The sequence below is a fragment of the Silurus aristotelis genome (genome assembly GCF_946808225.1).
Source record: "Silurus aristotelis genome assembly, chromosome: 10".
NCBI lineage: Eukaryota > Metazoa > Chordata > Actinopteri > Siluriformes > Siluridae > Silurus > Silurus aristotelis.
This window is the reverse complement of record NC_139583.1, coordinates 13,241,835-13,265,075: the sequence shown is the minus strand read 5'-3', so window position 1 is coordinate 13,265,075 and position 23,241 is coordinate 13,241,835. Positions and strand designations below refer to the sequence as shown.

General features: G+C 40.1%; 2 protein-coding genes across 7 annotated transcripts in view; one reads left to right on the top strand and one right to left on the bottom strand.

Moving 5' to 3' along the window:
• lonp2 (lon peptidase 2, peroxisomal) overlaps positions 1-15,742 on the top strand; it is a 22,594-nt gene extending 6,852 nt beyond the window's left edge. Inside the window, exons 7-17 of one of the 2 annotated variants that reach the window (XM_083552045.1) lie at positions 2,583-2,841; positions 4,721-4,862; positions 6,183-6,333; positions 6,555-6,681; positions 7,169-7,296; positions 8,623-8,741; positions 11,487-11,694; positions 11,968-12,158; positions 12,852-13,176; positions 13,215-14,104; positions 14,731-15,742. In XM_083552045.1, coding sequence (XP_083408171.1) covers positions 2,583-2,841; positions 4,721-4,862; positions 6,183-6,333; positions 6,555-6,681; positions 7,169-7,296; positions 8,623-8,741; positions 11,487-11,694; positions 11,968-12,158; positions 12,852-13,076 — 1,550 coding nt within the window. In that variant the 3' untranslated portion in view covers positions 13,077-13,176; positions 13,215-14,104; positions 14,731-15,742. Of the gene's footprint in view, positions 1-2,582; positions 2,842-4,720; positions 4,863-6,182; positions 6,334-6,554; positions 6,682-7,168; positions 7,297-8,622; positions 8,742-11,486; positions 11,695-11,967; positions 12,159-12,851; positions 13,177-13,214 lie in introns of both variants that reach the window. The other variant, XM_083552044.1, reaches the window with a different exon arrangement.
• siah1 (siah E3 ubiquitin protein ligase 1) overlaps positions 14,806-23,241 on the bottom strand; it is a 20,542-nt gene continuing 12,106 nt past the window's right edge. For 3 of the 5 annotated variants that reach the window (XM_083552131.1, XM_083552134.1, XM_083552130.1), the window contains one exon: positions 14,806-16,991. In XM_083552131.1, coding sequence (XP_083408257.1) covers positions 16,153-16,991 — 839 coding nt within the window. In that variant the 3' untranslated portion in view covers positions 14,806-16,152. Of the gene's footprint in view, positions 18,857-18,912; positions 19,787-23,241 lie in introns of those variants that run through there. The other 2 variants (XM_083552132.1, XM_083552133.1) reach the window with 2 other exon arrangements.

The window sequence follows — 23,241 nt, the reverse complement described above, 5'->3', positions numbered from 1 at the left end:
TGTCGTGAGTTAACTCACGATTAATCGCAACTTTTCCGTGCATTTTATATCTGTTCTAAATGTAACTTAAATAACAACGTAAAAATTTTTTTACTACTCTAATCAACATGGGCAAGGACAAATATTGACGCTTTATGCAAATGTATGTTTATTGTTTGTGAAATCATACACAACATAGAGCATGAAGATAAAATATACTTTTACAGTAATTATGGTGTTTTAAATTACGTAAATCATAAGGATACTAAACCTTTGCTATGTTTCCACACGGACGGTTAATAAGGTGATACCGAAGAAACTGTACCTCTTCTAACATTCATACGGATTACATAACCATGGAATTGGTTAAAAGTAGGCAGAGAGTGCACCCTGTATGTTTGCTTTATTTTACAAAAGCACAGGGTTTTGCTGTTATTATGAGTGTATATTTATAAAAGTAGACTCTTTTCAGATGCTAATGATGTATTGCTTTTTTTTAACTGTACAATTGAAAAAAGACAGCGTAATTTAAGTTTGTTTCGGGGTTATGACAAACAGAGCATCAGTAAAACAAATCAAAACAATGTTTACTGATTTAAAAAAAATGTCGGTGTAGATTTATAATTTTTTTTTTAATACCTAAGTAAAGAAAGACCGTTGTGAATAAAGGTGTTGCACTGAAGGTTTTTATTTTGCCACATTTATATTTATTTATTTATATTTTTAAATAAAAAAAAAACGGTCAAACAGAAATGCATTAATCGCGCCTTCATAAAATTTGTTCCGTTAAAACGAATTAGCAATTTGACAGCACTATTTAATATATTAATACAAAATGAAATTCTAATTTTGTTACCTAATGAATGTATCCAGTCAGAACATCTACCATATAAAACACAAGCAGAGAAAAGATGATGATCAGTTGATCCCCCAGACTTCTTGTTGCTTTTTGTCTTGTTTGCTGTTATCTTCGTAAACGAGCCTACATCTGTGGTGTGTGAGAGACAGAAAATGACAGGATGATGGGCTGAAAACGGTGCGTAATGAGAAGAAAGATATTGATCATATCATCAAATACATTCAAAGTAAAGTAACGAGTCTGGTTTTAATATGTAAGTAGAAAGTACAGATATTTGTGTAAAGTTGTCTAAAAAAGAAATAGTGAAGTAAAGCACTGCTACCAGAAAAATCGACTTAAGTACAGTAAAGAAGTATTTGTACTTTGTTACTTCCCACCTCTGCATGACTATAAAGCATGATGGGGAGTAGTCAGTGTGCAGCTTGTATAGCACTACAGATTTACTGTTCTCTGAAAATAACTCAACACACTGTATGCAGCTATATGCCTTTTAACTATGCAAAGCCACATTTTTGTCTGCTTGACAGGACCATACAAGTTTTTGTATCTTGTATTAAAGCAGTTAAAATTTGGTTATTTGAGTAGCATTCTCTCATACTGACCACTGGATGTTCAACATGGCACCTCATAGTAAAGAACTCTGAGGATTTTATAATTAGAATTGTTGCTCTCCACAAAGTGCAGCTCTGTGAATTCCTCGGAGGGATTAAGGCAGTGCAACATAATGGTGCTCACACAAAATATTGACACTTTGGAAACAGTTGTGTTCGCTCAGGATGTACATACTTTTGTTGCCAGTTATTTTCAGAGGACAGCAAACCTATACTGCTATACAAGCTGCACAATGACTACTCTAAAATATATCCAAGTTTCATTTCAATAGTATTGTCCCTTGAGAAGATAAACTAAATGGTTGCTGAAATGTGAAGGGTGTACTCACTTTTGTGAGATACTGTACATTATAGATTTGTTATAATGGATTTTTAGTTCATTGCTTTGCAAAGTACTTGTAATAGCAATCAAATTGTAATCCAATTGCTGTGCTATTTGGCCACAAGAGGGAGGGCTTTTCCCGCATTTTTTTCTTTTTCAAATACATGAAATAGTGTAGAAAATGTGGGAAAGCCCTCCCCCTTGTGGCCATACAAGCCCAGTTTTTGCTTGACTGCTGTCTACCAGTCATTTGAGATGCAATTGATGAACGATAGCTATTATTTTTGAAACATAATACACGCTCATATATATAATTCCTTAGTGGTCCTTATAACATACACTTGGGATGACAGTTTAATATGGAAAGTGCAGTTATTTTGTACCTCACAGGCAATTTACAAAACCGAATTCCTCACTATGTGGTCTGTTGTATTATGTACAGTATAATGGTAATGGCTGTGGATGTTTGTGCCGTGCCTTCATATAGCGTGATATAAAATATGTAATATTTGTCCTGCCTACTTGGATGTGCCTGTTTGATGATTTATACTTCTGTAAAAAAATGTCTGATTTACATAGAAAGACAGTTCAGAAAATGTCTACCCCGATTATGTTGCCTCATGTGGACAGCTGTGTGTGTGTGTGTTCTGTTATATGAGCTGGTGATGATTCATAATCCTCTGACAGAATGCCCAGATTCCGTTTAGCTCTACTTGTGTGTATGTGTGTGCTTTCTCAGAGTGAGCACTGATCTGCTGCAATGTTGTTACCGTTGAAATCTCTGACAACTTGCTCCTGACTCTCTGTTTAGACTGCCTGGACATTCGGGCTGCTCGGGTGCTTCTGGACAATGATCACTACGCCATGGAGAAGCTGAAGAGGCGTGTGCTGGAGTACCTGGCAGTGCGGCAGCTCAAGAGCTCCCTTAAAGGTCCTATCCTGTGCTTTGTAGGGCCTCCAGGTGTGGGAAAAACAAGTGTGGGCCGCTCCATCGCCCGCACGCTGGGCAGGGAGTTCCACCGTATCGCCCTGGGAGGAGTGTGTGATCAGTCGGACATTCGTGGCCATAGGTACACACTCCCACCAGTTCCTTTAGAAATTTGGGTTGTGAACATAACTGAAGCGTATTAGGGATAAGCAAAAATTAAAGACACTTTGTCCTAAAATACTCCAACATGGTAGTGAAAATAAAGGGCTGCTTCAATACTGATAAAGATACCAGGTATTTGGTCAGATATCGTGCTAGTTGATTGCGAAAATATGTGCTGATACCAGCATCCCATACCACATCATATTGCGTCACGTAAGCCTGGTGTACGCTTTCGCTCGAATAAACTGACACTTAATGACCGATCTGGATATATTACATCTAATGTCAGTAACCCGATCAGACATTTTATGGTGTTTAAACGGTATCTTTAACAGAGAGTGCTGGGGTGGCTGACCTGAGCAGTATGCATGGTCATGGTCATTAGAAATGTGAGGAAGTAAATTGTGTGCATATGAAACGTTGAAGCACTTCTATTCTGCATTAAAGCATTAAACATTGCAACACATACATTACGTATAGCGTTTGGGTCAACATGCAATTGATGATAGATTGTGTTTCTCTTTATGACAAAAGAAATATGTGCAAATGATAGCATTTCTTTTTTCTCCCCCCATCCCCTGACCACCAGTTCTCACTGAATGAAAAAGGAAATGTTGCATAATTAAAATCATAAATTCATAATCGAAAAAAAATTAAATCTGCAGATAATGATTTGGCCAGCAGGGGAGTTTGGAAAGATTATAGTCAAACTCCAAGGGTACTGGATATCAGCATCAATATCTGACTCAAGCCTACTGCTGTCAAGGGCGCTCACAGACTGCTGGTATTCATTTGTGAAAATGCGAAGCCACAGTTTTTGTAATAACAGTCACGGCTTATATATGCTCATGGAACTAGAGGGTCCAACCAATGGGGCAACTGGAGTTTTTTCAGAGTTGAATGGAAGTTTGAATGGTTCCATGCTGCAATAAAGTCGAATTTAATGTTGTTCTGCTAACACAGGAATGCAATTATCCCTTTAAATCCTCTATGCTTATTAAATGGATGAAGCCAGGTGTAGGCTGAAGGCTGCGAGACGTTACATATTGCCGTGAGTAATGTGAGGGAACCTGAGCCTCAGCGCTCCGGGCTGCACTATGAGGTCATCTTTTGATGTTCTCTCTGATTTCTGGTTACTATGGAGACAGACGAGATGATATGACATCAAGGCTTGCAGGCTGGGACAGGTCTCTGTTGGTTTCCCTTCGGTTTCAGCAGAAGCCCCCGAAACACCCACGATCTGTTTGACCCTGGCACTCGTCAATTGTTTCCAGTTTCCTTTCTCCTCTAAAAACCTGCCAGGAGGTGAATTGACTACTATAAATTGCCCCAAGATCTAAATGTGTCTTAGACTTTGTGGACTCGGTGCATTCCTGCTTTGTTCCCAAAGTTTCCAGGGGAGGCTCCAGATCCAGCACGAGTCTGATCAGGATAACGCAGTGTGTAGGGTTCGGGTAGCAGTTATCCAAGGTTAATCACCCTGCAATATTTCAGAGCATGACGATCCGTGGTACACACCCACTGTACTGTCCTGTAATAACATAATCACTTCCTGCTCATGTCTGCAATTATGTGTCATGATACGTGTTGCCTACTTCAGTTTGGATCTCGTGAAGTAGACGAGTGGGAGGAAATCCCTGCCTTACTCATCTTGGCTTAGTCTTTCTCCTACATGCTTATCTTGTATTTAATTCTCTGTAAGCTTAACGGCTGTATTGATGTGTTAAAGGGTTCTTCCTATTACCACCAAAGCTCTGGTCCTGATAGCACTGTTTTCAATTAGCTGTACGGTTTCTCTCTCACTCGTGCCGCACCACGTCGCCTAATCCTGCCTCCTATCCTCGTCTCTTTATCCTCAGGCGAACCTACGTGGGCAGCATGCCTGGCCGCATCATCAACGGCCTGAAGACTGTCGGCGTCAACAATCCTGTATTTTTATTGGATGAGGTCGACAAATTGGGCAAGAGCCTGCAGGGAGACCCCGCTGCTGCCTTGCTGGAGGTACGAGGACCTGTAAAACCTGCTCTGGTCCTATGCTTTAAATAGCAAAATTAATTGAGAGGTGAATGCTAAAATAAAGACATGGACAAGCAAACAAAAAACGGTTCACTGTCCGGCTAAAAACAGAGCTATGACCTGGGAGATGGAAATAAAATAAAAAAACATGTGGTTGCACTGTAAATCAGCAATGTGTTGACCACGGCATGGTAACTTTACACAGACTGTGTCCCTCGGTCACAATGTCACCCACAGCACCAGTGCTTGTGTCCTCCTGGAAGTGCTCAGGATGCAGAATTAATTCTGTTTGCCACTGCACCATACAGAGACCAAAGAGGGTCATCAATAGGGAAACATTTACAGCTTTAGTGCCTCGGTCTATGTAAACGGTATGTTCTGCTGTTTGTGTGTGTGTATGTGACGATAACATCATGTGCAAGACCTACAGCAGCCTGATGTGATTTTTATTATGTTTTTTGGGATAATCTTTGCAGGTACGCATAACAGATAACGGTTGTCTTCGCTCTTAGACTTATGTAAGAACTGCTTCTAGGACACAGAGCAAACTGTGTTTTGCAGTTTTTTTTCAAAATCTCTACTTGATTAAACATAACTCACTCGAGACGTTTTGACCAGTATTCATCATATTATAATTATGGTTTAACATCAAATAAACGTTTCGTGATTCTCTCGTCACACTGGAATCTTTTGTAGTAGAACACTGGAACAGTGCCTTTGTGGGGTTTTTTTTCGACTGCTGGTCCATATCAAAAGTTCCAGGCGTGTAGTATTTGGTACCTGCTATAAATTGACACCAAAAGGACCCTAGTGTTGCTCGATAATTGCCAACAAAAACTGTACAACAAAAAGCACGTTCGTTCCCTAAAAAGCGTCAATGTGTTATTCCAAATCTTAATTTGCACAATGACATTTGAACGTACCAAAATTGCAGCTGCACAGTGTTTGTAGAGCAGAAATGTGCTTTGGTTTACACCTTGTGCAAATGGGCAGAGAGGTTTATTGTTTAGAACATTCTTTTCGTTTCAAATTTAACTTCGTTGAAATTAAAACCGTTTTAACGTTGCTACAAGATGCATATTTTTCGTCTTCTCGTTGAAATAATCATTAAATGGCAGCCAGAGAACGGAAAATGTTAATATGAGCACTTGATCCACCTTCAGAAATGAAGAATGGCACTGGAATAGTGGTGCAGTCGCTCTTAATGTGTACTTCACCCTGGTTTCAAGAATTCCATTTGGCTGCGGTTGTCTAACAATGTTCTGTTTAAATGGACTTTTTCTTTCTCTCTGTGCGGACATTCAGGTTCTAGACCCGGAGCAAAACCACAGTTTTACAGACCACTACCTCAACGTGGCCTTTGACCTCTCGCAAGTCCTCTTCATAGCCACGGCAAACACTACAGCGACCATCCCCCCTGCTTTGCTGGACCGAATGGAGGTGCTGCATGTGCCAGGTCAGAGTTCAGGTCACAGTAGTGTATGTGGTGTCACTGAATTGAGAGCTTTCCTTATATGTAATGACCGATTGATCTCCGCTTTATTGATTACTGATCTTCACAACAAAGAGCACATGTCAGTGATGCTTGCATTTAGGCAGATGGCTTTGTGATCGTGCGAATGGCTTATTGCGCCATGTGCTGTATTCAAATTACTTGGGTGTGTGTGGCCATCCTAGGATATACACAGGAGGAGAAAGTGGAAATCGCTCATCGGCACCTGATCCCTCATCAGCTCGAGCAGCATGGCCTCACTCCTCAGCAGCTCCAGATCCCTCAAGACACCACACAGGAGATCATCAGCAAGTAAATGTGCAGGCTTTATCTCTCTCTCTCTCTCTTGTTTAGACGATCACCCACATGCACACATACTAAATAGGACAGAGACGAGGGATTACTGTATCCAGACAGATAAATCAGGTCAGCAGGATTGACTCAGTGGCAGGCAGACATAAAGAAAGTAAAGCCCACGTCCCCACCCACACATTCAACTCCCTGCTGCTACACTACAACTTGGCAATGAGTCTGAATGTGAAGAATAAAGCCAAAGAGGATTTTGGGTAGGTCATAGGAGAGCTGATTTACAGCACATTGATGTTTTAATAAGGAGGATGACCACAGGGGGATGAGTTACATTCTCTCAGGGTATTAAAGTTAACTTACTTTAGAGATTAAATACATTCAAATGAAAACAGCAATTACCTCAAAGTGAAGAAGCAGTCTATATGAGCACCAGGCCTCAATACAAGAAAGAGAGGAGCAAATGTATAGTTGTGTATGCATGAATGTTTAGGTACACACGGGAAGCTGGTGTGCGCTCTTTGGAGAGGAAGATTGGAGCCATCTGTCGTGCCGTGGCTGTGAAGGTGGCAGAAGGTCATAAGATGTCAAGATCAGAGTCTTCCAGTGAATCTGGAGCAGGTACAAGTCTACAGCAGCTTATACTAAGAATAAGCTTCATTCATGGCTCATTATAAAAGAGCGAGAGCGAGAGAAAGAGAGAGAGTGTGTGTGTGTGTGTGTGTGTGTGTGTGTATGTGTGTGGTGATGATTTAGTGCATAGTGGCTATCTTCACACACACGTACACACACTGCAGAAAGACTGCTGAGCTCGGCACAGTCTCACTTACCCGCCACACCCACATAAAAACATGCTTGACTACAAAACAGCGGTTTCCACAATGAAATTTCCACATGTTCATAAAGACACAGCATCTGCGTGTATATATGAAACAGTCTTTACGTCTTTTTTTTTTCCCCATCAAACCAAATTTGCATTTAAAAAAAGACTGTAACCTAAAATCTATTAAATCTGAATTGACGACAGTTCAACACTTATTAAGGCCTTTCATTTGTGAAGAAAAAAAAAAAGCAATTTCAGACAATTTAACTTTTTAAGCACTGACAGATGCCCTGACAGAACTCCAACAAGACATGAGTCATGTAGATAACAGTTCATGCACTAACTCGTGCACACACACAGCCGTGCTGACAAACACAGAATCTTCCTTGGCCAGTATGAATAAACTCGCTTGCACAGACACACCCATCATCAGGTTGTTTAGCAGAGGGCTGGAGGGGGGTAAGGGTGCTAACAGCCGGCCTCGTGTCCCCTCACCCTCCCGTTGTCTCAGTGCAGCTGCTCGTGTGTAAGACGAGCGGTCACAGTGCTAGTTAACACAGTAGGGGGCAGGGGAGTGTGTGCCTGATTGATTGTGCTTCTTCTCCTCTTGTCCAGCATGGGCCAGCCAGAAAGGCGAACAAAAGAACTGAATGAGAGTAGCTCTCTTAACTTGTCCCTTCGTGAAAAATTGTGTCTCTTTTGCCAGGTAATATACCAACTTGACAGTCTGAATGCATCAGAGACAAGAGCATGCAGTGGTTCCTCAATGCACAAATACTGAATGGTTACTGTGATGATATTGTTGCACAAATAAATAAATAATCACTGTCAATTGAGTCACATGACTTGTGCTTAGCCAGTGGCACGCGCAGATACTCACGTCTGCTCCATTCCCTCTCCCAAAAATATGAGGCGCACCTGCTCTCACCCCTCAGTGGGCCTCTGGGCTGCCCCCCTCTTCACTTCCTTTCCTCTGCTCTTCCCCCTGACCTGACGTCTCACACATCCCCTCCTGTAAAACCTCAAGTAAAGTACAGAATGTTCCAACCCAGAGAAAAAAAAAATCATGATGCAGATTCTATATTCTCATAAATGATTTTTTTTTCTACTTTCTGTCCCATCAGGTCAGGATCGAGCAGGGACAGGACAGGATTCTCATATAGCAGCTCCTCCAGAGATGCCTATTGTCATTGATCACATTGCTCTCAAAGACATTTTGGGGCCACAGCTCTTTGAGATGGAGGTCAGTCAAATCAGTTCGAAACTTTTCTCTTGGCCAAATGTTTCATTTCCCCAAAGACTTTCTAAGAACATATGTTGTTGCTTGTCTGAGGTTCAGCATTCCAGACCTTTTCATCAGGTTCTGGTTGTGTGGGGATGTCTAAGATCCTATGAAAGGCAGTTTAAATTCTCATAAGATTTTAAAGCACAAAAGACCTCAAGGAAGGGGTTCACCTAAAGGGCGAGGGATTAATTAATGCTACAGTTCAAGAAAACTCGTACCTTAGAATTTCTAAACCCCGACTAGATACATCTGTAATACTGACTGTACAGTTTGCTGTTTTTGAAGGTAAATATGCACCACTCATTACAAACAAGAAAAAGTTAAACAAATGTGCTATGGGTGGGCTGATCTATACTCTCTCCCCTGTCCATCACAGAGACAGTAGACACAACATGGACATCTGCAGGTTCGTGTATGCAGAAGAGGGTAGTTAACACTTTATTCTGTGTGTTAGGTTAGCATGTGATGCAGTGTGAGCAGCATTTCCAAAACATACGTCTTACTCTATCATTTTTGGTTGGTGGTAGTTATATAGAGGTGGCTGGTAGTCAGTATTTGCAGTTTAACAAGTGGTGGAGAAAATAATTGTAGAGAACAGAAATTCCTGAGGTCTGCTTGTCACTTTGAATATCGGTGATTGGTTTCACATATTGACCACTTGTCATCCGTTTTAAAACCATGGTTTATCAAAGGAAGCAGGACTGGCAGAGCAGAGTATTTTTGGCCTTACATAAATATATAGTTCTGTTTTAATAGTCTTTTTTTGGCCAGCTATAGTTATATATAATTTGATCTACAACTTCTATTGTGTATCTATATTTTTTCTGCCAAAGTCCTATGTCAAGCTTTCAAATTCGATTTTCAAGTATGGCTCTGGGATTTTGCACCTTCAGCAAGAATAGTGAGGACAAGAGCATAGTGAGTACATTGATATCAGGTGAGGGGGCCTGGGGTGCAGTCAGTTCATCTCAGAGTTGTTCAGTGGTGTCAAGGTCACTGAAGATCTTCCACTCCAACCTTGTTAAACCATGTTTTTATTGACCCTCACTTTGTTCACCAGAGGAAGAGCAGTACAGACACAATTTTTGCTTTGAGAATGTTGATGGAGAAGTATAGAGAAGGTCAGAAGGAGTTACATAGTGTTTGTGGATTTAGAGAAAGCGTACGACAGAGTGCCGAGAGAAGAGTTGTGGTATTGTATGAGGAAGTCAGGTGTGTCAAAAAAAAGTATGTGAGGGTGGTGCAGAACATGTATGAGGACAGTGTGACAGCAGTGAAGTGTGCAGTAGGAACGACAGACTGGTTCAAGGTGGAGGTTAGACTGCATCAAGGATCGGCGCTGAACCCTTTCCTGTTTGCAGTGGTGATGGACAGGTTGACGTTGATATTGTGATTTGTGGTGAGAGTAGGGAGCAGGTTGAGAAGAGCCTGGAGAGGTGGAGGTATGTGCTGGAGAGAAGGAGAATGAAAGTCAGTAGGAATAAGACAGAGTACATGTGTGTGAATGAGAGGGAGGGCAGTGGAGTGGTGCGGTTGCAGGGAGAAGAGGTGGAGAAGGAGTTCAGGTACCGGGGGTCAACAGTGCAAAGTAACGGAGAGTGTGTTAGAGAAGTGAAGAAAAGAGTGCAGGCAGACGATAGAACTGATAGAAGAGTATCTGCAAGAGTGAAGGGGAAAGTTTATAGGACTGTGGTGAGACCTGTGATGATGTACGTTTTAGAGACCGTGGCATTGACTAAAAGACAGGAGGTGGAGCTGGAGGTAGCAGAGCTAAAGATGAACAGGATTAGAAATTTTTTTTTATAGAGAGACTGCGCATGTACGACATTTTGGAGACAAAATGAGAGAGGCCCGACTGAGATGGTTTAGACATGTGGCCAAGGAGGAGCTTTATAGATGTGGTGAGGGAAGATATGAAGTTAGTTGGTTTGAAAGAGGCAGATGTAGAGGACAGAGTAGTATGGAGACATATGATCCGCTGTGGCGACCCCTAATTGGAGCAGCCAACGACGACTTTATTCATTTTAGCATCGTCATGCTGGAACAGGTTTTGGCCCCTTAGCTTAGTAAAGTAAATTGTAATGTGACAGTATACAATCTAGATGTTCTTAATAAGCTTATGCTTTTAACTCTGTGACAACAGTATTGAAAAGACCCACACAAGTGGATAAGCATCAGAAAGCATTAAGCTCTCCACCTCATTTTTTTCAATTTCCACCATCTGTCCAGTCCACATCATATGTGCTTACCTAATTACTAAAAACTTATTTGTCTTTAAATGATTAAAGAAGCATAAAATAGCCACATATCTACAGAATGACACCTAAGAACGTTTCAGAAACACACAATATTAATTGGTGTTTGTTATACTGATTGACTCCAAATGCTGAAATACATCATAGTGACACACAGAAATGTTGAAAAAAACAGGTTAGAGCAAGTGTAAAAGCAAAGGCAAGACCAATGAGAGATTGAGGACTTTTTTTTTTTTTTACTGCTTCAGTAAAGAATCTATGGTATAAATGCATACAATTCTTGTTCAATTGCATAGATGGATCATATATAGATCTTGGTTGCTTTTGTAGTTTGAATATTTTGTGCAGCTGTGTGTGTGTGTGTGTGTGTGTGTGTGTGTGTGTGTGTGTGTGTGTGTGTGTGTGTGTGTGTGTGTGTGTGTGTGTGTGTGTGTGTGTGTGTTTGTAGGTGTCAGAGCGCCTGACCCTGCCCGGCGTGGCTATAGGCCTGGCCTGGACTCCTCTTGGTGGAAAGATCATGTTTGTGGAAGCCAGTCGTATGGAAGGCGAAGGTCAGCTTACCCTAACCGGCCAGCTGGGAGACGTCATGAAGGAGTCAGCACATCTGGCCATCAGCTGGCTCCGGAGCAATGCCAAGAACTACCATTTAACAAACAGTGAGACATACAATCATACCATTCAGGCCTATTCATACGTTCGTTAATTTAATGCGATAATCTATTGTTTACATGAACACATTAAAAATGAGCTGTCAGTCCATTTATCATAAGAAGGAAAGAAGCATTGTTTTGTTTGTAATCAACTGAAAAGTCTGAGTTCTTATTTTAATACAGGAAACCATCTGGTGTTCTCTGCTTTCACTGTGACATTGATGTCGCATTGTATTTAACATTCTTTCAACAGTAAGAGCGAATAGCTTGTGTGTGTAGTTGCAGGCTGTCCTGACCCTCTTGAGGGCACCGACATCCACTTGCACTTCCCAGCGGGTGCAGTCACTAAAGACGGCCCCTCTGCCGGAGTTACTATTGTAACGTGCCTAGCCTCTCTGTTCAGTGGACGTCTGGTGCGCTCTGATGTGGCCATGACAGGAGAGATCACCCTGAGAGGCCTGGTGCTGCCAGTAAGGAAAACCTTCAAAACATAAGGTTTAGGAAAATGATTCCATCTGGGATATATATTTGCACTCTTTATTGCCTCTTGTACAAATATAATAGCCAGTAGGGAAAGAGAAATAATGTACAGCATAAAAATACACAGCGAACAATTGCGTGCTTTGTAACAGTTCGGTGAAAGACATGGTCACCTTTCAAATAATTAGATTGGGGTTAGTTTATCAGTTAATTATAGCTGCATTTAAATGTTATCACAAGTCAAACCAAATCAAACATTACTGCTGATTTTTATGAGTACAAAATTTCTCATAAATAAGAGCCATAGTGAGAAAATAAACATGCATAACAAGTCTCAAATATGCTCTTTACTATCCAATGTTGCTACCTTAGACTACTGCTTGTCGGTTGTAATCTACATGGGAATTTACCTGACCGTATTACTTTAACAACCATCTTGTAGCAGAATCAGTGACATTTTCTAGACAACCAACGTAGCACCTGTAGGGCCTATGTAGCACATTAGATCGATTATTTTGATATAAATGCAGAAGTGAACAAATTATACATCACTTAGTGAAAGCTCTGTAGTACATAAATAATGGAGTCTTTAGGTTTAATATAAGCAAAGTAATTTAGCTAATGATCCTGATTATTTACCTGCTAATTAATCAAATCGTGCTCTGTACCTGGGCTTTGTTTAGGTGGGTGGCATAAAGGATAAAGTCCTGGCGGCTCACCGTGCTGGTCTCAAACGAGTCATCCTGCCCAAACGCAACGAGAAGGACCTAGAGGAGATTCCAGCCCACATCCGCGCTGAACTGGATTTCATCCCAGCCAGTACTTTGGACGAGGTTCTTAACGCTGCCTTTGATGGTGGATTCCCCACTGCTCCTGTATCACACCCACGGGTTAGCAGCAAGCTCTGAAACTGAGAAAGTACCTCCTCTCTCTCTCTCTCTCTCTCTCTCTCTCTCTCTCATCTTTTTCACACATACACACACACTAAAAGGGGTGAAGCTCATGGAGGTCTTAAAAAAAAAAAAAAATACTTTTCCTATAATAAGCCAATTTGATTATAAACAGTATGTAATAATCCCATCTATTCTAATAGAAAAATATGTTTACCAGATTGTTATAGTCACCTGTCTTTTCTAATAATTTGGCACCAAACGCTTGCAAAGTCACTGTTATTTTGAGGATGACTATAATTAAACACAATTGTATACAAAAAAAAAAAAAGATTGCTGAATCCATACAAATTTTGTTATTGTGTTAGAGTGCGTCTGTTACTAATAAAGGATCCTCTGCTACGTTTGAGGGAACAATTCACTGAACTCGTTCTAATTTCTGATCTAGAGAAATGTGATGTCCAGTAGCTTGGTTATTACAAATATTTTACATTTGAAAAGTATAATGGTGACAATTAAAAATGTATTACAATCATTGGGAATATGGAAAATAATAAAATCTGTGAATACTATCATTTGCCTTGATTGGTTAATATGCTGCTGATGCAGCTTTGAGTTTAGTCTAGACTGACTGCATAGGAAATGTAAAAGAAGTTGTTACCTTCATTCTTCATACGTTCCTCTTCCTCATGTAGGAGAGAGCTGCTTTTATAGCCATGTTTCTCCAGTCTGTCATCTATAATTGTCAAATGAATTCGGCTGGTCATGAATCCTTTCCGTCAAACAATACAAAGAGCAGTAAACACAAATAACTGGAGAGTATGTAAAATTAGAGATGAAATAGTTTAACACAAACACACAGCCACGGTACTTCCCCTCAATATAACAGCAATGTGGTGTTAAACTAAAGTTCATAAACTTTTTCTTTATACCAATACCTCATTCTAGAAGTAGTGGACATTCTGCCTTTATGCTGGTCAAATGTATGAGAGTTCATACACTACTCACTAGATACAAGACCCTACAGGAAGCGCCACAGACAGCAGGTAGAGCAGTCTCCAATCATTCTCGGTTCTAATTAAAGGCAAAAGAATGCAAGAAATTGTAATAAGGACAAGAGGAATGAAGAACAAGCATAGTTACCAAATATAACCCCCTTTGCTCACTGAAGCATCAGTTTAATGCCACTTCAGTTAACTGACCTAACATTACTGCACTTATACATAACATGCTTAAAATGTTCCAACGACTCTACCAAATCACCGTATTAATTAATGCATTATAATTTTCCGCTTTCTATTATGTTTAGGTGTGCTTATGCAGTCAGTTATTTCTACTCCTCATTCCCAGAGTAGAAATAACTAGAAAACTAGAATTTTGGGATGCACATTAATTTCACATAACCTGGCTGAAAATCAATTACTTGGCAACATTCGCCACACTAACCAGCACTGAATTACTGACCTAAACTGACCACCACCTCTTGAAACGCGGTCACACCCTTAAAGTCACCATTTCCAATTTTCACATCACATTCCATTATACAATGAATCAACTAATAGAACTTGTGTATTTGACCAGTCCATCACAGGTCCTGCATGCATACATGCACAAACACACTCCCATTTTAATGAACATTTAGGGTTTTTTTTTTTTTTTGGTTCAATTTTAGCCAAAACATCTACATGCCTGTTTTAAGGACCTGGAAAAATCCCACATAGACATGGAAGAAACTCCAACAAAAAGGTATGAAAAAGATAGATTTATTTAATGGCAAAATAGACCAAAAACAAACAAACAAAAAACAAACATTAAAACAAATAAAAACAGACCAGGACCAGCAACAGTACAATGTAATCCACAGATGTTTTGGCGTTTTTTTTCCCCAATCCTCACAAAAACAGACACATACAAAACAAAAAAAATCTTACTTACAAAAAGAGAACAAAAAGACATGAGGTCTTCTGAAGAGCAACACTATATACAAACACTGAAGATTAGCAACAATGTAACAGCCTTTTCATTCCTTTTTCTGAAGTCGTTACAAAATGATAATCTCATTAATAACGGTAGAAATTGTGCTCACTTCTAGTCTAATATTCAGGAGAGCCTTGCCTCCAGCATGAAGAGATCACCATTTCCACATGACTGAGACAAGCATGTATTCACCTGTCAAAACAAATGCACAATCCATTCAAATGACAACATTCACAGGCGCAAGACTGCTGTTTATAGCACCTGGTCCAAAAAGGTAGGCTATCATAGGGAAAAGCTAAACATTTAAGAGGGGAAAAAAGTGGCTTTGAGGGCATCAAATCTGATGTGCTCACATCAAGTTCATACAGAATTTTCTCATGAACCCTCTCTTTCCTTCATCAAAAGGAAAACCCTGGTAGAAATTCTACAATCAGGCAGAAACTACTAAAATTTCAGATGAAATCTGGACACACCAAACCACAGCCAGTGGTCATGCAAATCTCTCTTTTTTTTTTTTGTTTTGTTTTTTTGTTTTGTTTTTTTTTAAAGGGGAGAGGAGGATCAGACAAAACCAAACAATGCTTGATTAAAACCTAAAACTGCAGAAATTCAGCTTAAAAAAGGTTAGTGTTTCATTTGAATTAACAATGCTATCTGTCGGGGAAAGTAAAAGTAAAAAAAAACAACAACAACAAAAAAAAAAACAATATATCTGGACAATTCTAGTTCATCTTTAAGCGTTCACCCTATCTGTCAATTCTACTGTGCCATTCCTTCACCCATCTTCACAAACAAGCCATGTGTTAGAAAGTCCACTTCACAAGGCTCATCTTTGTGGGCAGTTTGCTCTCAAAAATGTAGAATACATTAGTGTAATTATTTAACTTATTATATTATTGTAGCATAAAATTGAGAATCCGGGAAAATGTCCAGTTGCTGGATGTGCCAAGCGTTGGTAAAGCTCAGTTCTGTTGAGTACTTGGAACATACAACAGCAAGAAGCTCCCTAGGTTAGATACCCCACCCCCTGCTCAATGTACACCTCTGGGTGTCTTGTAGTTGTTGTGAAATGTTTAAGTGTTTGCCTATGTGTTTGTGTGTGTGTATACGACAGTCCTCAGCACATGGAAATGGTGACATTGATTCCCAGGTTGCCATTTTCAGCAAACAGCTGGGCGATGGAGGTGTCAAACACTAGACAGTCACTGTTCATGATGGCTGTGGCAATGCCCTCATGAATGGACCGCGGCGTGGCTTCCCAGGTGAGGCGCCGCCGATGGCCATTCAGCTCCAGCCGGTAGGCGAAGTTCTCCGCCTGCTTGCGTGTGCCGATCAGCTGCACGATGGCAAAGAACTGCTGGTGCCCATCATACTTCTCCTGCTTCTCCAGCACCAGCATGAAGTGGAAACCGAAGCAGGACTGCATCATTACCCAGTCGACAGCACCGGGCAGGTTGATGTCCGTGGCCAGGAAGACGATGTCCTCGCCCTGTAGTGTGGTTATGGACTTGTGTTGGTGCAGCAGGTGCGGCATGACTGCGTCCAGTGAGCCCTGCCATTTGCACGACGCACCCGGACATGGGCACGAATACGGCCGGAACTCGCACAGCTCTTCGTGCTCGGCTTTGTCTGTGTGCGGCAGCGTCACTTCGCAGCCCGACGAGGCGTACTTGCATGGGAACAGCACCGAGTTGGCTACCTTTTCCATGGCCAGGTTACGGATGGAGCCCAAAGGGCCACGGCATGTCGGACAGCATGTCAGCTTGGGCCGGCAGTTGCTGCACACCAGGTGGCCACTCTGGCATTGCAGGATTGGAGGCAGCACATAGTCAAAACACACCGGGCACTCGAACAGGCTGGCTAGGTCACTGTTAGAGGCTGTGGTGTTCACACGCTGGGAGGGGGCGCACTTTGAGGTTCCTGTGGGCAGCGCGGTGGCAGTCTGGCGACTCATTTCTAAAGAATGAACAGGTAGAAATAACGACAGTAAGAAAAAGATATAGGGCAGAGTATAATTTAAACACCCGAAAGAGAAAACCAGTATAACAGCAAAACGAATAAAATGTGATTAACGCATGTGCAGCACACAGATTGGGATTTCAATTACACGGTCACATTTCTCCTGATGAATCTAGAAACAGATGTTAAATCCTGACTTTGAATGGACCGTTTTCCGTCGCTACACCACAGATTTGGGGGAGCACAGCAAAGCTATTTTTTTTGCCTATACAACGCATAGCCGTTTGTCTAATCCACTCAGCAGTTCCCCGATATTGTGGCCTTTTTGCAATGATCAAGTCAGACATAGACTTTAGGGAAGTGCTTGAGGCATCTATTTTTGGAACGAACAATTTCTACACGTGTAAAAGGCAGAAATAAAGAGCACGGACATGGGCGGCCTCCACAGCGCATGCCTGCTGAAAGAGCGTTCCTATGGCAACAGGCTGTGGTGTGTATGGAGAGCAGGCCGAGATCACGGCTGGATTTTTCACTGCTGCATGGCAGAAGCAGGGCGTGATCCTGTGCTCATACTGTGCTGCTTTATGTAATCTAAATGCATCTGCCTCTAGCAAAAACCCAGTTTATAGGAGCACAACATGATTGGGGGGGGGGACGACGACACATCTTGCTCTCTTTTTGGGCACCAGTCTCTAACAATCCATTATTGAAAACAACACTAACGTGCCAAACAGAATAAGCTGCTGATATTGTTGAAAATCAGACAGGAGTTTCCATGTGAAGGGTTGCATGTGTTTATGTACATGAATTACAGGCAGCTTGTAAACATATCTGCTGTGATAAAAGCCTGTGTATTTTTATCCCCCTCACAAACATGCTCAATCCCTTACCAAAATTAGCACAGAGCACAAGAGGCCTTTAGCCAGGCCTAAATGCACAACCTAAAGACTTCGGGGCTAAATGGTAAGTCCTGGCTACACATGACCTTCATGGTTCTGTTTTAAAGAGTGTGTTTATTCTGCAAGTGATGTCATGAATGGTTTGCTATGAGTAGCTCTTTTCAAACTGGACATACAGTTCTCATCTCACCACCCCAGTCCAAAAGCCCACCAAAACACATCACCTCAATGTGTGCAAGACATGTGAAGAGCTACTGGCATGAGAGGTGCTGCTGGAATTCTAAGTACAGTACAGTGTGTCCACCTTCTATTAAATGACACTGCCAGACACTGCTGATAAGCAAAGTCCACCTCCTTGGTGTAGCAGGAAGAAAAAAAAAGAAAGAAAAAAATGCGAGTGAGTGGAGTGTGCACTGTTAAAGTCTAGCTTAGCGATCCTGGTAGTGAGGAAAAACAAGCTTGGTGACGGAGTTGTTGTAAGATGTTAACACTACAGAAGATGATGCAACTATGATGTCTGCAAGCCAAACAATCCAGTGATCAAACAATTTCTGCAGAGTCACTGCTACTTCAACAGTGAAATAAAGTACGACAAAAATGTGTGCGCGCAGTCTGGTCTCCTTTTTGGAAGGGTCTGAATTACTGCACAAATCAAAACCAGATTATTTTCGACTGGAATTATTTTTCTTGCTAGAGCCATTTCCTTTCTGCAATCAAATTATCGCAGTCATTTTCCATTTGTACTTTACAGACTGAGGATTTCTGTGCAAATTTCTGAAGTTTACAGACATTAAGGACATTTAAACCATCAACATTCTTGAAAAACTAAACATGAAAATGCCCCAGTCAAAGTATTGGAAAACTGTCAGAAATGTTTTCCATTTTTTTTAAATGGCAAATCTGACAATTTGTCCATGTCCAAAATGTTCTTGCTCTTCTAACCGGTATATTCCTTGATTTTTACTCATGTCTTAATCAGTCATGTCAGCATTTTTACAGACTGCATCTGGAAAAATAACGCAGTCTTTTACATACTATAAAATGACCAGCAGAAAAACCCAAAAAAAAACCAAGGTTGTAAACAGTATAATCCTGACTGAATAATCATACTGGTAAAATACTTCTTCATATCCCAATGGAAAAGCAATTTCATACTTTTATTCTTCAGATCACTCTTACCCATACAATCTCCCACATTTTATCAGTTAATTTTAAAGTGGGAAAATCAAAGATTGAAAACATTTCAAAGGTTCTCAGCACAGGTTCGGACAACATGCATCCTATTGGCACACAAGCTAATAATGATCAAGCACAAGTTATCCTTGTTAGTTAGCATATCCTCATCAAAGCAAATGGGTTGAAACTATTAGCCTGGATTAATATGAGGTGTTCATACTATGCATAGGAATGAGGGCCATGTGATCACTTCTGCAAATTAATTGTTTTTCTCCTCCACCATAGAAGTGTGTCTGGGAATCATATCCGGTCCCAAGCGTATTGTACTAAAGTTTATTGTTATGCCTCTTCCTGAGCCACGTGCAGCCTGCAAATTGATCAGGATACAAATGATTAGCAATTACCATATTTTTCTCAAACCACACTATTACATGTATAGTGTCTGCTGGGTTTTTATAGTAAGGTTTGTGATTCGATTTTAAAAAATTGCATTGCCTCCACCAAGTAGTAGATGCAGTCTAGGTTCATCAAGGTTTGAATTGTGAGCTCAATTTCTGGTAACACTAGTTCTAAGAATGTTACAAACATCTCTTTATATGGTAGGCTGGGGAGTATATTGAGGCTGAAAGCTCAGACATTGCGCTGCTGGTGTTCTTGTTTTTGCTTTTGTACAAATTTTGAACAGACACTCACTGGATTCAAGAAAAAAAAAAAAAAGACTCATGCAAAGAGTGAAAAGGTCTAAAATCTTAATTTATGATTATTTGTATATCGTTTTCTGCTTTTATTTTGTTTGAATGTATATGGACAATGAATTAAGCAATTACCATTTTTTTTTTGGTAAATCCAAATCGAGTTTTGGTCCTGCGGCATTCCTTGTTCTTTTGTAATAAAAACAGCTGCCTGAGACCCAGAAGTCCCCGTCACACCCTTTATTCCAGGAAAGTGCTGAACTAAACTGCTGTGCAAGTGGAAAGTCTGCAGCCCATCACACAGCACAGGAAATCTTGTATCCCCTGAGGAAGCCACTTCAGCAGCACTAATGAAAGTCTGTATGACAAAGCTAGTTTAAACATGATTACAACCTATACACACATTGAGGATCATTGTGTTTTTTGCTGTACTCTAATATTGTTTATTAACCAAATAATAGGCGTGGATATTCGAGTCCAATACGAAAGCTCCCTTTTAATAGGTTTAGTATAAAAAATATTTAAACAGAATTTGCACATGGAAATTCTACTTTACAAGCTTGTGTGATTTTAAGTATCACACCAGACGGTAAGGCAAGTCCCTATTCCAATCATCGCAAAGATATCTAGCCATGATCTAGCTGATGTCTGAAATTGATTTGAACTGGAGCTATATTAATAAATGTAGCTACAAATCAAGCAAAAGTAATTATTTATATAAATATTAATTAATTTATATATATATATATATATATAAACACCAATTACATCTCAGGCAAGATCTGGGGGTGGGGAACAAGAAGACTTAAAATGTAAGACTTAAGCCTGTGAGCTGTGTGGTCTCTAACTGACCCCGCATTGGTACAACTACATTACGTTTAGGAAGGAAACAGCCATGAATGTCAAGGGTGTACCTTTTACATAAAGATTCATCAATACAGTCCATTCTCCTTGGTCATATTTTAATTTCAGAGCTAAAACCATGTCCAGTTTGTATCCCTGATTAGCAGTGTAGCAGTTACATTGGGTTATATGCTAGCTGTAAGGTAGCTGCTACTGCTGTGTTTTTGTGCCAATATACATGCAGCTCTAACCTTGTTCTTAGGACATGCTTATAAACAAACTAAAGAATAGAAGCAGCAGCCAACCACCAAAACCATGAACAACTAAAACAGTGTCAAACTGAACTTGTATAACTGATCTGAATAAAATTGTCAGTTATTCTATATGGATATTAACACCAAACAGAAGTGAATGCTTTGCATGAAGCACACTTACTCTTCCTGAAATGCTGCTACCATCATAAACGAGACACAGTTATAAAATAAAGATGAGGTAACATTTTTAAATTAACATTTATAAACAATGTAATCTAGCGCTTTAAAACTGGGGTGAAAATCATTTGCAAGCTTTACACAGAACTAATGACTGAGACTTGGTTTAGATTTCCGAGTCTGTGTTTCTGCAAGCATGTGAGGTCTTGGTGCACATTTTCGTTCTGTATCTGGGCCAAGAGGAATTAAAAGAAAAATCCAGCACATTCATTGACATGCAAGTCTGATTTCAGTTTGCTTTAAACTGCTTCCTACAATTTTAACAATGCCATTCCACTACCTGCTGCTAGAAGTTCCAGGATTCCAGAAGTACATTCTCTTTTACTCGCTCATAAACTCAACTGTACACTTCGCCTCAGACAATAGCTCCAAGCTCGATCGATGCCATTGTGCTCATTATCGATCTAACCAGCCGATCCTCTGGTGTAATCCATCCACACTGTTTACTTCGCCTCATCCACACCACTCAGTTCTGAAACGTGGAGTCCAAATGTAATCTTACAGGAGTAACAAAAATGCAGCTCCAACCACAAACTTCTAGTAGGAAGGCTAAAAAGATAAATATTTCAACATGTTTCAGGGTACAGTAGTCTTTTTTTTTCATTCATGTATTATAGAATTTTTGTTTAACTTGTGTTTAAAGTCATAATTCTGGAAATCAGAATTATTATTTTTTTTAACAGTCCGTATAATACCTCATATAGTATAATATTCTGTACATCATGATATAATATTCCACAATTATGGTGCATTATAAATTAATATCCAGATATTACTATGTGGGACTCAAAACGCACTTAAAAATAAATTAACGAAGTTTACATTTATTATTAGCTATTAATTTACAGCTGTCTGCAGGATTTTTTTATCATGTGGAGACAGTTTATTACAGAGTTATTACATTTTATTACAGCCTATTAAAACAAAGTATGAATAGGTCAAAACTGATTATTATACTTTCTACTGTGAGCTATTATATACAAAATGTTTAACACACTAAACCTTTTTATATTTTAAAGTAGAGGTATAATTTTTTTATTTTAATGCATGAAGCAAAAGATATGAACAACAACCTGTGTGGTAGACTGCATGTTGACATGTCAGTGCACCTGTGTGCCAGATTTACTCAATCGCTGCATTCGAGCCAACAGCTTTTCATTTAAGTCCTAATCTGTTACCAGGGTCAACAATAAACTTTCTTCCTGCACTCAGTCATGTTTTTTTTTTTCTTGACTGACAAACACTAATGACATGATTGGGTCCATGTATTGTGACATGGCAAAATTATTAAATCATCTTTAAATTCATACCAGTAATATCATGAGGACTGTTCGATCACCCAAACTATACTGATCATATGTATACTTAAACTATTTTTCTATTCCTCGACTGAAAAACCCTAGACTGCAGAGTTTGTCCATTAGTCCTCATAGGGCAGAGATCAAACAAACACAGGTTAACAAAGAGCACAAAGTACTTTGCTCCTTGAGAAGCTCAGTTGGCTGTACTGTATGTCACCTGAGCATTCTACATATCAAACGTGACCATGTGTTCTGGCCAACAACTTTACCAGATGAGGTCAATTCTATGGGTTTGCTCATTAAGGTATGAGGTTAATTTGGTAACGTGTGGTCTGTGGTGTTGCATTGATTTGTCTACTCTATAGTAACAAAGAAACTGTAGAAGATAAACACTTTATTAACATTCAACAAAGCTAAATATTTCCAGAAATGGTAGCAATCAACAGAATTAGCAAAATCTCAGCATAACTTGAAATTGAAAATCAGAAACATGCCTGTCAAGAGCCAACGGTCATGAACGCAAAGACAGACATTCTGTTTCCATGTCTGGTCTTTCAAGTTTGTCCATGTTGACAACACAACTAAACTATGATGAACTGGCGGTTGGGAAGTTTCCAGACGGCATGCTCCTTCATACTACCTCTTCAAAGACCCTACTTCTGAATAGTTCAGTCTGCCAAGTTCAGAATATTGACTTCCTGTGTTTGTTGAAGCATGCAGACTAGACAATGCAAAAGAAAATGCGGAAAGGCGATGAGGAGAAAGAGGAAAAACAAACAAAATCTGCTGAGCGATGTCGTGCAGTTTTTGCCAGTATATTAAATAGTGATAAGAGCAGCATTCTA